The sequence below is a fragment of the Oratosquilla oratoria genome, chromosome 32, assembly GCF_046742065.1.
Source record: "Oratosquilla oratoria isolate Oo_2021 chromosome 32, ASM4674206v1, whole genome shotgun sequence".
In the NCBI taxonomy this organism is placed as follows: Eukaryota; Metazoa; Arthropoda; class Malacostraca; order Stomatopoda; family Squillidae; genus Oratosquilla; species Oratosquilla oratoria.
Window position 1 is genome coordinate 32,070,392 of NC_134808.1, and position 15,717 is coordinate 32,086,108.

At 39.3% G+C, this 15,717-nt stretch overlaps 1 protein-coding gene across 1 annotated transcript; it reads right to left on the minus strand.

Moving 5' to 3' along the window:
- Positions 1-3,626: 3,626 nt before the first annotated feature.
- On the minus strand, positions 3,627-13,642 carry LOC143017568 (uncharacterized). Its single transcript, XM_076172356.1, has 2 exons — positions 12,673-13,642; positions 3,627-3,742 (listed from the first exon to the last, which is right to left on the minus strand). Exons 1-2 carry the CDS (start codon positions 13,640-13,642, stop codon positions 3,627-3,629), a joined length of 1,086 nt encoding a protein of 361 aa, XP_076028471.1.
- Between the last annotated feature and the right edge of the window lie 2,075 nt (positions 13,643-15,717).

Below are 15,717 nucleotides of genomic sequence, written 5' to 3' on the forward strand. Positions count from 1 at the left end.
CAACCATCAAGCACTTTACACTGTCTTGGTTTTTTACATAAGAATATATCATAAGAATTTGTTACGATGAATAATGATTTATATATATATATATATATATATATATATATATATATATATATATATATATATATATATATCCCATTATTTAATCTTTTATAAAGTCATGCAATTCTAAATCAGCCGTTGTGAAAAAAACGGTGTGTGTGTGTGTGTGTGTGTGTATGTGTATGTGTGTGTGTGTGTATGTGTGTGTGTCTGTGTGTGTGTGTGCGTGCGTGCGTGCGTGCGTGTGTGTGTGTGTGTGTGTGTGTGTGTGTGTGTGTGTGTGTGTGTGTGTGTGTGTGTGCTGTGTGGACGCATGTTCACGTGCGTAACCGCGTGCCAACATTCCTCAACCCGACAGGAATCGACGGATCTATTCCAGGATCAATCCTGAGGAGAAGGAAACGACGGGAGAGTAGATGGGACTGCCACCAGCCACCCACAACACGCCTTCACGGCGACAAATTGACTTAGGCCGGACCTAAATCTGGGAACGTCATTTTCTTCAAAAGGGTACAGTTGCCTCCACAGAGACTTTTCACAAAACTACAGCAAGTTATCATTCTAAATATAACGATATGTTTATTTACAAAACTATAGCAAATTATCATTCTAAATATAACGTTATATTTATTTACAAAACTACAGTAAGTTATTATTCTACATATGAGGTTATTCACAAATGTACAGCAAGTTATTCTACAACTGAAATTATATACAAAACTACAGCAAGTTATCATTCTGCATATGAAATAATTTTTCAAAACTAGTGCAAGTTATAATTCTACATATGAAGTTATTTACAAAACTGCAGCACATTCCCATTCTACATATTCTTTATGATTTCAATTAATATTCTGTAATCATCTAAGTCTATTTATGTACAAAAAGGCTTCTTCCTCCTTACAAGAGAAACGTCCATCTAAGGCACATCCCATTACTGTCCGTCACCCATTTACATGGAATAACCAACAGAATAAATAACACACACACACACACACACACACACACACACACACACACACGCACACACACATATATATATATATATAATGTATGTATATATATATATATACATGTATATATATATATATATATATATATATATATGTATATATATATATATATATATATATATATGCACATATACTTATGCATACATACACATACTTATAAATATTTGTATACATGCATATCCTTAGTCTTTACATAACTCCCCACACGATGCATATATATGGACAAAAGAGGGAATCGTTGTTCACCTTTCCAAGTCTAGAGACAATGACTTGGGCTGAAAGGTTAAGCTTCATTATTAGCTTGAAAAATAAATATAAAAAGTTGTACCGTATTGAAATCGTGTGACCATTAAGTCCTTTTTACTGGCGTCCTTCGTACCCCCAGGCTATTTTGTTTATCATTTCCGAGATACTCCCTTGGCAAGAAATGGAATAAAAGATAATGGCAATGAAGGAAAAGATGAATAAATGAATAAATGAAAATATGAATAGATAATTACACAACACACACACATGAACTTACATACAAACACGTGCATACATACATGCACAAACACAACACATACACGTAAGCACACACATACAGTATACACACACATACATACACACATACACACACACACAAACATACATGCACATACATACCACACACATATCATACACACACAACACACATACAGTGTACACTCACACATTCACACACAAACATACATGCACATACATACCACACACATACCATACACACACACACAACACAAACACACATAAACACACATACAGTGTACACTCACACATACATAATACAAACACACACGCACACGCACACTCTCTCTCTCTCTCTCTCTCTCTCTCTCACACACACACACACACACACACACACACACACACACACGCAAATAAATTCTCCTCACGAAGGAACACAGTGACGTCAAGGACGTAGGACGAGGTTAGAAGGAGGAAGGAGGGGTCAGGAAGGACTCGAATATCCTTCCACATCCATCGGGAAGGAACCGGATGACCTCCTTCGGACAATTCCTGTTGATTCCGCACCATTGTCGTCGGTGTCAGTTTTCAAAGTGTTGGGTGATATCGGCAACACACTCCCACCCCTTGATGACGTCACCAGCTCAGTCTTCGGCGGCATCTAAAGAAGACCCGAAGACTTCGTGGACGGCTTCGCCTGTGTCTGTCCTCTTTTTTTTTTTTTTTTTTTTTGTTGTTGTTGAGAATGCACTCTTTACCCTGAAGGCGAACCCCGTATAAGATTCGAAACATAGGAATAAACTCATAAAGACGAGTCCAGCGTTTACTTTCTTTTAAACAATGGTTCCTTTACAACATCTCTTCACGAATATATATATATATATATATATATATATATATGTATATATATATATATATATATGTATATATATACATATATATATGTATATATATACATATATATATATATATATATGTATATATATATATATATATATATATATATATATATATATATATGTGTGTGTGTGTGTATGTGTGTGTGTCTGTGTGTGTGTGTGTGTGTGTGTGTGTGTGTGTGTATGTGTGTGTGTGTGTGTGTGTACATAATATAGACTGTACATATATATATTTATGATGAGTATCACTTGTAGAGGCGACATCTTTGGCTGCATTACGTACTTTGAGGTTTCCGATTTTTACACCTATCTACAACGAAAAACAAAAACAAAACAAAAACATCTAGGGACGTATTTGACACTTCGCTGATTGGTGAAGCAGTAACACACACTAACTTTAGTTTCTATGTATCTATATACCAGGAATTTTCCCCCTTATAAGGGAGGTAGCTATTCCACTCCCCTCCACCACCCTTTCCACCCCTCCTCCTCATGGATGACAGGTCATCCATGCATCCCGGCAACTGCCCTGGGTCAAACACAGTGCAGGAAGACACAGTACATCCACAGGAAGGCCGCTTCATTAAATCGGCGACCCCTCCTCTCCGTCCCCTCATGTGGATAAAGAGAAGACGCGGCGAATTCCCTTCGGGCTGCGTCAAAATATCATTCACAGAAAAGGACCCACTATTCCCATTCCTCTTTTCTGTGGAAAAGAAGCCAATTCCTAAGCCATCAAAGAGCGCAACTGCAAGAAGGATCTATCAAGACTATTGGTGATCGGCCCCAGATCTGGTTAACGACGTAAAAACAAAATTCTCTCATCAACATGCGAAGATGTGATTGGATATGGAAATGAGGAGTAGATAAGTTGAATTTGCATACACGTAACCAACATCCAAGATATATTCTGGGAACCTTAGCAGTCACAAGATTACGTATAGATGACCTCATTTGACCTAAGTTTCTCCGAAATCTGTCTCGTGTGTAAATGTTTAGTCAAGCGGATTTTTTACACCTACGCTACAGATAATTGACATTCACAGGCGTCTGAAGCTGGAAAAGGTGGTACAGTTAATATATATCCTCATTCAAGGGTTATCACACTGGGCCAATTTCCTCCGACCTCCGAATAATCGGTGGTACAACGCTAACCCCCAGAAATTTTTTAGCCGTAAAATCATTATGGAAAACTATGTTTTTTCAACAAAAGTGCATAGAATGTCATTTGATGTGCTGGAGGAAAATTAATTTCCTCCAGCACACTAGATTCTTTCGCGAAGGCTGCGGGCTGCAAATCTGTTTCAAAAGTCGAAGGAAAAATAACCCAGTGCGATAACACCTTTAGATGGCGGACTATTTACGGTCAAAATGTTTTATGGATTTCAGATTCTAGGAAAATAGTGTAGGTGAAAAAAACTCCTGTACATTCTTCGTATAGGTATGTTGATGGCAATGGGACCTCCGACAAAGATATTTTCGAAAAACTGACTTTCACTTTTTTTGACATTAGATTCCAAATTTCTGCGCTTTGAGTGCACCACTGCCAACGTTCGAAACTGATGCAATGTAGATGTATTGTTTGAGAGCTTTTGTAAATAGAGGTATATTAAATAAAAAACAACAAAAAATATATTAAGATAGTTCGGGGAAGGATATTTGGGATCAGTTGCATTATTCTTTACCCACTCAGAAGAAGAAAAAGGAGAGGAAGAAAAGGAAGAAGAAGAAGAAGAAGAAGAAGAAGAAGAAGAAGAAGAAGAAGAAGGAAAAGAGGAAGGAGAAGTGGAAGAAAAAGAAGAGGAAGAAAAGGAGGAAGAAGAAAAAGAAGAAAAAGAAGAAGAAGAAGAAGAAAGGGAAGAAGAAGAAGAAAAGGAAGAAGAAGAAAAAGAAGAAGCAGAAGAAAAGGAAGAGGAAGAAGAAGGAAAAGAAAAAGAAAAAGAAGAGGAAGAAAAGAAAGAAGTAGAAGAAGAATAAGAGGAAGAAAAGGAAGAAGAAGAAGAAGAAGAAGAAGAAGAAGAAGAAGAAGAAGAAGAAGAAGAAGAAGAAGAAGAAGAAGAAGGAGAAGAGGAAGTGTTACCCAACAGGAGGCTGGGTTTCAATCCCCTTTTGTTTGGGACGATGAAGTTCTTAATAAAATCTATTCTGGCTGGCGCCATACAATTCCATTCAAATAAGGAAGGAACATCACCCTTCTAAAGGGGTCTAAGACAATTCTGGGGAGTCCCTCTCTCTCTCTCTCTCTCTCTCTCTCTCTCTCTCTCTCTCTCTCTCTCTCTCTCCCCCTCTCTCTCTCTCTCTGCAAGTGGCAAAGGGTCTCGCTGGCGTCAGCGTTGACACTGATGTCAATGCTGACATTGGTGTCAACCCATCAACTCCAACGTGTCGTTTTTAGCTTGGGTCAGATTCTATTCCTTTCAACACATTTTCTTCGCATTCCATTTCTACCAAAATATCAATAGTACGTTCGATTTCATGTTACGATATATCAAGAAATGATATTTGTTCTTCGGAGTCCGAAGCAAAATATATGCAATAGCTATACATACATACATACATACAAACATACATACATACATACATACATGCATATATCTATATATATATATATATATATATATATGTATATATGTATGTATATACATATATATATATATATATATATATACATATATATTTACATATATATATATATATATATCTACATACATATATATACATATATATACATATATATATAAACATTTATATATATACATATATATACTGTACATATATACATATGTGTGTAATATATATATACACATATATATTTACATATATATACATATGTATATATCATACTGTATATATACATATATATACATAATTATATATACAGTATACATATATATACATACATATAAATATTATATATATATATATATATATATATATATATATATATATACCTGTATGTATATTTACAAGACGAGATAGATAGATAGACAGAGAGAGGGGGGGAGAGAGAGAGGGGGAGAGAGGAAGATATAAATAAATATTCCATTAATTGCTTTACATTTGCAACGTGCATTCCACCTCTTTATCCCTCATCTCCTCCCCTCCTTTGTCCTCCCTTCCACTCCCTTCTTAAGACATCCTTCCTTGCCATCTCCATTTCCATCTTCCCTTTCATCTTCTACTTTCCTTTTTCCTTCCCCCGTCTTCCCTTTTTCCACTCCACCTATCTTTCTTCCCTTCCTTTCTTCCCCTCCCCTTCCCTTCCCCTCAAATTTATTTTCCAAGACCCTTCTATTCTTCCTTCCCTGCACACCACTCCACTCTCCCTTCCACTCTCCTCTTTCCTCCTTCTCTACTCTCTCCTCTTTCCTCTCCTTCGTTCCTATCCTCCACCCCTCCCATATGTTCTCTCTCTTCTCGCCTCTTTTCTTCCCTCCCTTCACCTCCATTTTCTGGCGGTCCTCTTCTCTCTTCTCCTCTTTCCTTCTCTTTCTAATCCCCTCTCTCCCTTTCCCTCCCCATTCCCTCTCCTTTCCTTTCCCCTTCCATCTCCTGTTCTCTTCCCTTACCTCCTTCCCTCCCCTTACCCCTTTCCTCCTCTTCCCACCTTCCCTACCTTAACATGGCACCTTGTCCAACAATCCATCTCCTCTCTTTCAACTCACGACTTCTTCTCCATCAACTTTCCTCTTCCCCTCCATCTCCCATCCCACCACCTCCCCTCTCCTCTCCTCCTCCTCCTCCTCCTCCTCCCCTCACTCCCTTTTTCGTCCAGTGACCTTTGAGTGACCTTGGCCTTGGTTCTCAAAGAGATCAAAGTTGGAAGGCAGGTCCACAAAGGGATCTTGGTCTTGTTGATATACAAAACAACGACTTTTGTCTCGAGTTTCATCAACGGCAAATCCGCAGTCCCATAGTCACTGGGAACAGCCCTCGGACCCTTTTCTCTCTCTCTCTCTCTCTCTGTTTGTCTGTCTGTCTCTCCCTTTCTCTGTCTCTCTTTCCTTCTCTCTCTTTCTTTGCCTCTCCCTGCCCCCCCCTCTCTCTCTCTGTCTCCTGCTCTCTCTCTCTCTCTCTCTCTTTGTCTCTCTTCTCCCGTCTCTCTCTCTCTCTCTCTCTCTCTCTCTCTCTCTTCTCCCGCCTCTCTCTCTCCTCTCTCTCTCTCTCTTTCTCTCTTTGTCTCTCTTCCCCCGTCTCCTCTACCTTCCCCCCTCTCTCTCTCTCTCTCTTTCTTTGTCTCTCTTCCCCCGTCTCCTCTACCTTCCCCTCTCTCTCCTCTTTCTCTCTCTCTCTCTCTCTTTTTTGTCTCTCTTCCCCTCTCTCTCCTCTCTCTTCCCCTCTCTCTCCTCTCTCTCTCTCTCTCTCTCTCTCTCTCTCTCTCTCTCTCTCTCTCTCTCTCTCTCTCGGTATGATGACCATTCGTGATGAATATATGAATAAACAAATGAATGAATAAATGAACTGACATATTAGTAAGCGAATTGTTTGATATATAGATTATCACAAAAAAGTTTTATGAATATATGTTTACAAAAAAGAGAGTATTAATAAAAGAATAGACAAACAAATTGAATTATGAAATTTATTAAAAAAACAATTACATACACAAACAGGAAGTAAATAAATCAAATAAATCGAAAATAAGAAATGTTCGCCGTCAGAGAATCATCACATGGGGACAGGTTGACACCGTATCACAGATATCTCCCCATCCATAACAACCCTAACCCATTTCTCTCCTGGCGTAACATAATATACATATTGCAACTGTTTGATTTCATTCGTGGGTAATAGATAAATAAATAAATAAATAAATGAATAAATAAATAGTAAATAAATTATTTCATGAAATAAAATAAGGCGGAGTTACATTCTTTAGCTATCTATATGATGCCATTCGTAGGTTGAAGAAGAAGAGGAAAAAGAAGAGTAAGAAGTACAAGAACAAGAACAAGAACAAGAAGAGGGAGAAGGAGAAGGAGGAGGAGGAGGAGGAGGAGGAGGAGGAGGAGGAGGAGAAGAAAAAAAAACGTGAAAATATAGCATTCAATCAGATGACGCTCTCAAGATGTGTCCTTCTAGTTGCCGCCAGACGATTTTATTCAGCTGAGAGGAGGTTTCAGAGTACCTAAGCGAGTATCTTCTCTACGATGCCTTCACTCATTTTGTTCTGGCTAACGTCAGACGATCATATTCAGCAAAGAAGACATCACGGGATCCAAGGATACGATTCGCGCCTTTAAGTGCATCAACACATCCAAAGTAAACCTGGCTGTCCTAACACAAAGGACACAGGTGGCAATGGGTGGGGGAGTGGGGGGGTCATGACCACAGCTAAACGACTCCTGGTGTAAGCGTTCTGCCTTCTCTCAGATACATGGCACTTATTAATTTCTTTGCTAAGAGATTCCATTTCACTTAATAAAACAATCGCCTGGCGTCAGCCCGAACGAAGAACAAGGATTTCGAGGTGAGGAAGTGTCTTTGTATTATCGTTGTCGTTGTCGTCATCTTATACTCTTTCCGATGCACGGGCTCAAAGAAAGCCCGTGGGAGTGACATTCCACTCAGAAAAAAGTAAATAAATAAATAGATAAATATAAATAAATAAATAAATAAATAAGTAAATAGATAAATAAATAAATAAATAAATGAACAAATAAAATAGATGATTAAATAAATAAATAAAATAGATAATTAAATAAATAAATAAATAAATAAACAAATGAATGAATAAAAATCGCCTCTTCTCCTCTCCCGTCCCATCGCCAACTGCCCGCCTTTGATGAAGATTGTTTTCGTATTCGATGTTCTTTAGAAACGGCTTCGTCCGTAATCACAGAAAGAGAAAGAAAGGGAAAGGGAGAGAGAGAGAGAGAGAGAGAGAGAGAGAGAGAGAGAGAGAGAGAGAGAGAGAGAGAGAGAGAGAGAGAGAGAGAGAGAGAGAGAGAGAGAGAGAGAGAAAGCGGGAGACAGAAACAAAAAGAGACAGAGGGAGAAAGAAAAAGAGAGAGACAGACGGAAAGAGAGATGTAGATAGAGAGAAGGAGAGATATAGAGATAGAGACAGAGAGAAACAATAAGAGAGAGGGAGAGAGAGAGAGAGAGAGAGAGAGAGAGAGAGAGAGAGAGAGAGAGAGAGAGAGAGAAAGGGGGGAGAGGGAGACGGAGAGAGACAGAGAGAGAGGGGGGAGAAGGAGACGGAGACAGACAGAGAGAGAGAGAGAGAGAGAGAGAGAGAGAGAGAGAGAGAGAGAGAGAGAGAGAGAGAGAGAGAGAGAGAGAGAGAGAGGGAAGGAGGAGGAGGAGGAGTCAAGGAGACAGGGAAAGGATAATTACTTTCACTCCGCGGAGGTGAAGATGATGACAAGCTGTCTGAAACCGCAAAATGGCGCTTTCGCGGCCAATAACGAGTCTTAGCTCAGGAGGATGTTTTCTACATTCTTCACTGGCGCTTCTTGGAATACGGTTTTCTGAGATGTCATCTTTTATGGTCTCTTCTTTTCTGTTTTCTCTCTCTCTCTCTCTTTGTCTCTCTCTCTCTCTATGCATTTCTCTCTCTCTACACCTCTCTCTTTGCCTCTCTTTTTCTTTGCCTGCCTCTCTCTCTCTCTCTCTGTCTCTCTCTCTCTCTCTCTCTATATATATATATATACCTCTCTCTATGCCTCTCTCTCTTTCTCTTTGCCTCTCTCTCTTTCTCTCACTCTCTCTCTCAAACATACACACACACACACACACACACACACACACACACACACACACACACACACACACACACACACACACACACACACGTACACACAAACGCGTGCACGCGTCAATCGACGTGCCTCCGGCGATACCAAGGATTAATCATCGTGGAAGTCCAAATATAAGAGTAAGTGGAAGTATTCACATCTCAGAATTTTTGGGCGAAAACTCCCAATCTGGGAGAGATGAAAGGAAACGGTACATATATGTTTGTCATCAAAAATAGAATTTTGGGTCCACCAATCACGATTACCTGTTGTCAGTAATAGGGCTGATGGCGACAAATATACTATTTTTTATTTCGTAATATTTTATTTAGATTTTCTTGGTTTTGCGTAGGGTAATACAACAGAAAAAGGATCTATATTTTTCATTTAGATAGGAATGGGTAAATTGGTCAGAGTCAGGGGAACGTTATATTAGAAAAAATGGGGCAAATAAGTCTAGATTTAACGGTTCTTTGGGAAAAAATCGAAACAGGAAGTTAAGATGCGGATATGAAAAGTTAACAAGAATGATTCATACGGTAAAAATAATTTTCGAAAACTAACTGAAAGAAATAACAAAACTAAGAAAGAAGAATAAAAATAGCAAAAGAAGACATAAAGATATTTGAAAATAATGTAAAAAAGAATGATGGTGTCTTGACCTGTAGTTTTGGTGTCAGCACCATGGCCTGTCAGAGGAACCGCCGGCTAATGTATGACGAGAAGGGCATGTGGAGTTTCTTTGGTACGTTGGAATAGTTGTGGTTATGAAGTCTGAAATCAGTGTATTCAGCTCGACCATATTGATTAGGGGCCAGCATATACATACATACATATATATATATATATATATATATATATATGTATATATATATATATATACATATATATATATATATATATATATATATATATTGCGACACTGGTCTACCGCAGCTCTGATGTTCGCCGTGGTGGAGAGCGGTTGGTATCATAACAATGTCAATAGAAAGGGACACTTAGAAAAGTATTAAAGACCACAGAGGCTGGAAATAGGCTCACAACAATGAACAAGTTGATTCTAAAACGATAATCAAATCGCAGATATAGGAAGAATAAGACAGCATGGGAAAATAAACTGAGACTGCTATGACAGACAGCGAAGATCCAACAGCATTTATACATATATGTATACTGTTACACTTACAGACAAAAGGAATTTCTACACGTATACATTATGTCTAAGTATTTGTTAACCCATTTTGGATATGGTTAAGGTGTGACTATAGTTGTTGAGCTTCGTTGTCTTTTATAGTACTAAGAAAAGGAGAAGCGATAGTGAAAAACGTGATGGGTAATAAAAAAATGCATTATGGGAAGCATGGGGGATCATATTCAGTCTAGAGCAAAAATGGACAAATAAGAAACTTATAAAAGCTAAGGAGGTAATAATAATAATGATAATATTAAACAATAGGACAGATATTGACGAGATTGAGGAAGTCTTATCCTCCCCATTCTATTCTTTCTTCTTCTTTCCCTCCCCTAATTCTTTTCATACTTCCTCTCCTCCTCTTCCCTTTATTCTTCTGCCTCCTCCTCCTCCTCTACTTGCCCTCTACTTCCGTTTCACTTCCGCATATTCATCTATTCTCCCTCTTCCTCTTTTGTTCTCTACCGTCTATTCTTTTGGTTTATTTTGTTTTCCCTTATTCTTAACATTCTTTACAAATCCAACCCTCTTTCCCGTCGTCGTCCCCCAAGCAATGCTTCGTCTCCTCTCCCATTAACTCACTTCTATTATGTTTCGAGGGCATCCATTCGACCCCACCTTTATGCGTGTGTGTGTGTGTATAGATGTGCAAAATACGTACATTTATACACACATGAACGCACGAAACACGCACACACAGACATGGGTAAATAGTTATGTAAACACACACACACACAATGTATATATATATATATATATATATATATATATATATATATATATATATATATATGATGAATGGTTTAGACAGATGAGAGACTGGGTGGAGGAAGAATAAGCGAAGATGGGCTGGAACTTTTTATTGCTTATACGTTTCGACCGACTCGGTCTTCTTCAGTAAGCTGTCTACAAACAGTTGGACCACATATTTATACATCCGAGGATAGGAACAAGGACAGGTCACCCCGCCGGCTGTCTGGGGATTCCCTTTCCCGTATCAAGCATACGTTTCCCAATTGTATTTATAATTAATCTACTTGTTGCCTCTGACAAACAAACAAAACCTTCCCTGTCATTGATGTTTTCATAATAATTAATGTAGGCAGCTTCAACAGTCTTCCTCATGTCTCTCCTTAATCCCGTGTGTAGAACCTCGACTCCATCCCAGTGGGGCAAATGTCCAGACCGGTCAGCATGTTGGACGAGTGAGTTAGAAGTCCTGTGTGACCTCAAGTCTCTTTTGTGCTCAGCTACGCGTTTCTCGACGCCTCGACCTGACTCACCGTAATATGAAGATGAGCAACTACCGCAAGGAATGCGATAGATGGTACTGAGGGCGCTTTGGGACAGTCCTTTTATATTCTTGGTCTTGACCATTTTTCCAATTTTGGAATTGGACGTCTTTGCTAGTTTTATCCCACTCTTCCCAAGAAATCTGTCAATGCCTTCAGTTTTTCTAGAGTTAGGAACCGAAATATACTGTACCTTATTATCCTCGGACGATTGGACATTTGGTCTCATGAAAATGTTCCTAGCCACTCCTTTCAGCTTTTTAATCATTCCCCCTGGATATTTTAACTTCTTAAAGGCATTAGTTATGTAGGCTAATTCATCTTCTAAAAATTCCTCACTGCAAATCCTAAAAGCTCTGAGGAAGAAGCCTATGAGCACGCCGGTCTTCACTCGCTCGCTGTGTCCTGAGAAGTAGTGCACAAAGTCATCTCTGTTGGTAGGTTTTCGGTACACTGAGAATCTTACTCCTTCATCCCTCCTGTGCACCAACGTGTCAAGGAATGGTAACTTATGGTCGTCTTCCATCTCCACAGTGAATTGAATATCTTTATGGACTCTATTGAGTCTACCTAGCTTATGTCCAATGTCGATATTCTCCGGCACTATCACAATAACGTCGTCCACATACCTTAGCCACGTGGTGCCTCTACCCATGATCCTTCTATATTCGTATTCCTCCAATGTTTCCATAAAAAGACAGGCTAGCACCGCAGAAAGAGGACTTCCCATGGCGAGACCTCTGTGTTGTTTATATTCCTTACCATTGAACGTAAATACACCGAATTTTACACATAGGGATATAAGTTTAACATAATCACTCCTGGGAACTGGTAATTCGTCATTACTAAGACTGTCTATGACTCTCTTGGCGGCAACTAACGCCTCCTCCACGTCGACATTTGTGAATAAGGCCTTCACATCATAACTAGCTAACTTCTTACCATGGAAATCTAAATCGTTCAGCCTGCGGATGAGGTCAGAGGAATTCCTCAAATGAGCGTCACTTATAGATCCAAGGGTTCCCGAGAGTGGTTTGGCTAGACGTTTGGCCAACTTGTGCGGAGCACTCCCGATCCCTGAAGTTATGGGTCTCATAGGTATTCCTGTTTTATGAACTTTTGGGAGGCCGTGCATCAAGGGGGGTCTCGGGGCCTCTTCCAACAGGCCTAACAATTTCTTACCTTTGACAGATTTTCGTAGGATATTCCTGGCCTCGATCTTAAACTTCTCTGCTTCGTTGTCCGCGTTTCCATCCGGTTTTCTTTCGTAAGTGGTGTGATCGTTCAGTAGATCTAGCATCTTATCTAAGTAATCATTCTTATTCATAACAATCACACCCCCACCTTTATCAGCTTGAGAGATTATTATGCTATCGTCCTGGCTTAGTGTGTGTAGCGCCTCCTTATACCTCCTCGGAATGACACAAATGTTAGATTGGGCTAAGGCTTTATAGCAAGCGACCACTCCTTGAGTAAAACCTTTATCCGCATCACGATCCCTCCACTTATAGTTGCAGTTTATGAACTCATTGAAACCTTTTCCGTTACCTCCGATGTCAAACTTTAAACCTAGTGAGAGTACTTGCTTTTCTGTGCTGGATAACCGTCTGTCTGAAAGGTTTAGAACCAGGTCTAAACGTCCTACTATGTTCCAATCGCTGACCTCACACAGACGAGCTAGTTCGCGCTTTAACTTAACACTTTGAACCGTATATTCCTTGGCTAACTTACGCGATAACCAGCCGGGTAACGCGAGACTATCTATATCATGGTGCAACTCGTTCACTTTATCCTCAAGATTTTTGCATGCTTCCTCTAGGTAAACTCTTGCACTTTCAGTAAAAGGATGTTTGTCACTTCTCAGTTGTCTTGGGGCTGATTCCGGGAGAACCTGTTCTTCTAGGCAGTCCATAAGAAACCGTCCACGGAGTGTGTAACTTGCGATCCGACGCTGTCTGTAGTATTCCTTCCACATCTTCTCTCTTCCACCACCTCTCGACATATTTGATGAATGGTTTAGACAGATGAGAGACTGGGTGGAGGAAGAATAAGCGAAGATGGGCTGGAACTTTTTATTGCTTATACGTTTCGACCGACTCGGTCTTCTTCAGTAAGCTGTCTACAAACAGTTGGACCACATATTTATACATCCGAGGATGGGAACAAGGACAGGTCACCCCGCCGGCTGTCTGGGGATTCCCTTTCCCGTATCAAGCATACGTTTCCCAATTGTATTTATAATTAATCTACTTGTTGCCTCTGACAAACAAACAAAACCTTCCCTGTCATTGATGTTTTCATAATAATTAATGTAGGCAGCTTCAACAGTCTTCCTCATGTCTCTCCTTAATCCCGTGTGTAGAACCTCGACTCCATCCCAGTGGAAGAGTGGGATAAAACTAGCAAGGACGTCCAATTCCAAAATTGGAAAAATGGTCAAGACCAAGAATATAAAAGGACTGTCCCAAAGCGCCCTCAGTACCATCTATCGCATTCCTTGCGGTAGTTGCTCATCTTCATATTACGGTGAGTCAGGTCGAGGCGTCGAGAAACGCGTAGCTGAGCACAAAAGAGACTTGAGGTCACACAGGACTTCTAACTCACTCGTCCAACATGCTGACCGGTCTGGACATTTGCCCCACTGGGATGGAGTCGAGGTTCTACACACGGGATTAAGGAGAGACATGAGGAAGACTGTTGAAGCTGCCTACATTAATTATTATGAAAACATCAATGACAGGGAAGGTTTTGTTTGTTTGTCAGAGGCAACAAGTAGATTAATTATAAATACAATTGGGAAACGTATGCTTGATACGGGAAAGGGAATCCCCAGACAGCCGGCGGGGTGACCTGTCCTTGTTCCCATCCTCGGATGTATAAATATGTGGTCCAACTGTTTGTAGACAGCTTACTGAAGAAGACCGAGTCGGTCGAAACGTATAAGCAATAAAAAGTTCCAGCCCATCTTCGCTTATTCTTCCTCCACCCAGTCTCTCATATATATATATATATATATAGACATTGTATATATATATACATCTTTGTATGTTTGCAGTATCTCCACAGAATAAAACCTTGTAGACAGTATTTTAGTGTATTCACATCTTTAAAGTAATGTACGATAGATACAAGTATAATTAAATACATAAAAAGGAAGGAACACGGACATAGATGGGAAACACCACACCCAAACACACCCACACCCACCCACACACACACACACACACACATATATATATATATATATATATATATATATGTATATATATATATGTATACACATATATATACATATATACACACACACACACACATATATATATATAATATATATATATATATATATTGATATTAAGATTTTTATCCCACCGTTTGAAAAGAAAACGTTAATGTCGAAATTTCTGTATATTTCGATCACTAACTGTGATCCTCCTCAAGCAGAATGATTACATAGTGGAAGAAATATACATATATGTAATCATTCTGCTTGAGGAGGATCACAGTTAGTGATCGAAATATACAGAACTTTCGACATTAGTGTTTTCTTTTCCGACGGTGGGATAAAAAGTTTAATTTATTAATGTGCTACGACATTACTTTACTGTGATATACGTACATATATATATATATATATATATATATATATATATATATATATATATATACATATATATATATAATATATGTGCATATGTATATATATGTATATGCATATATATGGAGTCAGAGACTGCGCCAGGGCTGTGTCATGTCGCCATGGCTGTTCAATGTGTACATGTACGGGGTGGTGCGGGAGGTAAAGGCGAGGTTGACGGGCAGGGGACGGGAGATTATTGAAGAAAATCGAAACAAGAAGGAAGTGAGCCAATTGTTGTTTGCTGACGACACTGCTTGTGGCAGGGTCAGAGGAGGTGTTTCAGGGAATTAGTGATGGAGTCTGGAAAGGTATACGATAGGAGAAAATTGAAGGTAAATGTGGATGAAAGTAATGTGATAAAATGTAATGCACAAGGGTAGAAGATAGCAGTGAGTTGGAATTAAGTCTAAAAG

Coding starts and splice junctions, on each gene's coding strand:
- LOC143017568 (XM_076172356.1), bottom strand. CDS start 13,642: ATGTGGAAGGAATACTACAGACAGCGTCGGATCGCAAGTTACACACTC. Junction 3,743..12,672: donor GGGAACCCTTGGATCTATAA/GTGACGCTCATT, acceptor CTTTTGAAACAG/ATTTGCAGCCCGCAGCCTTC.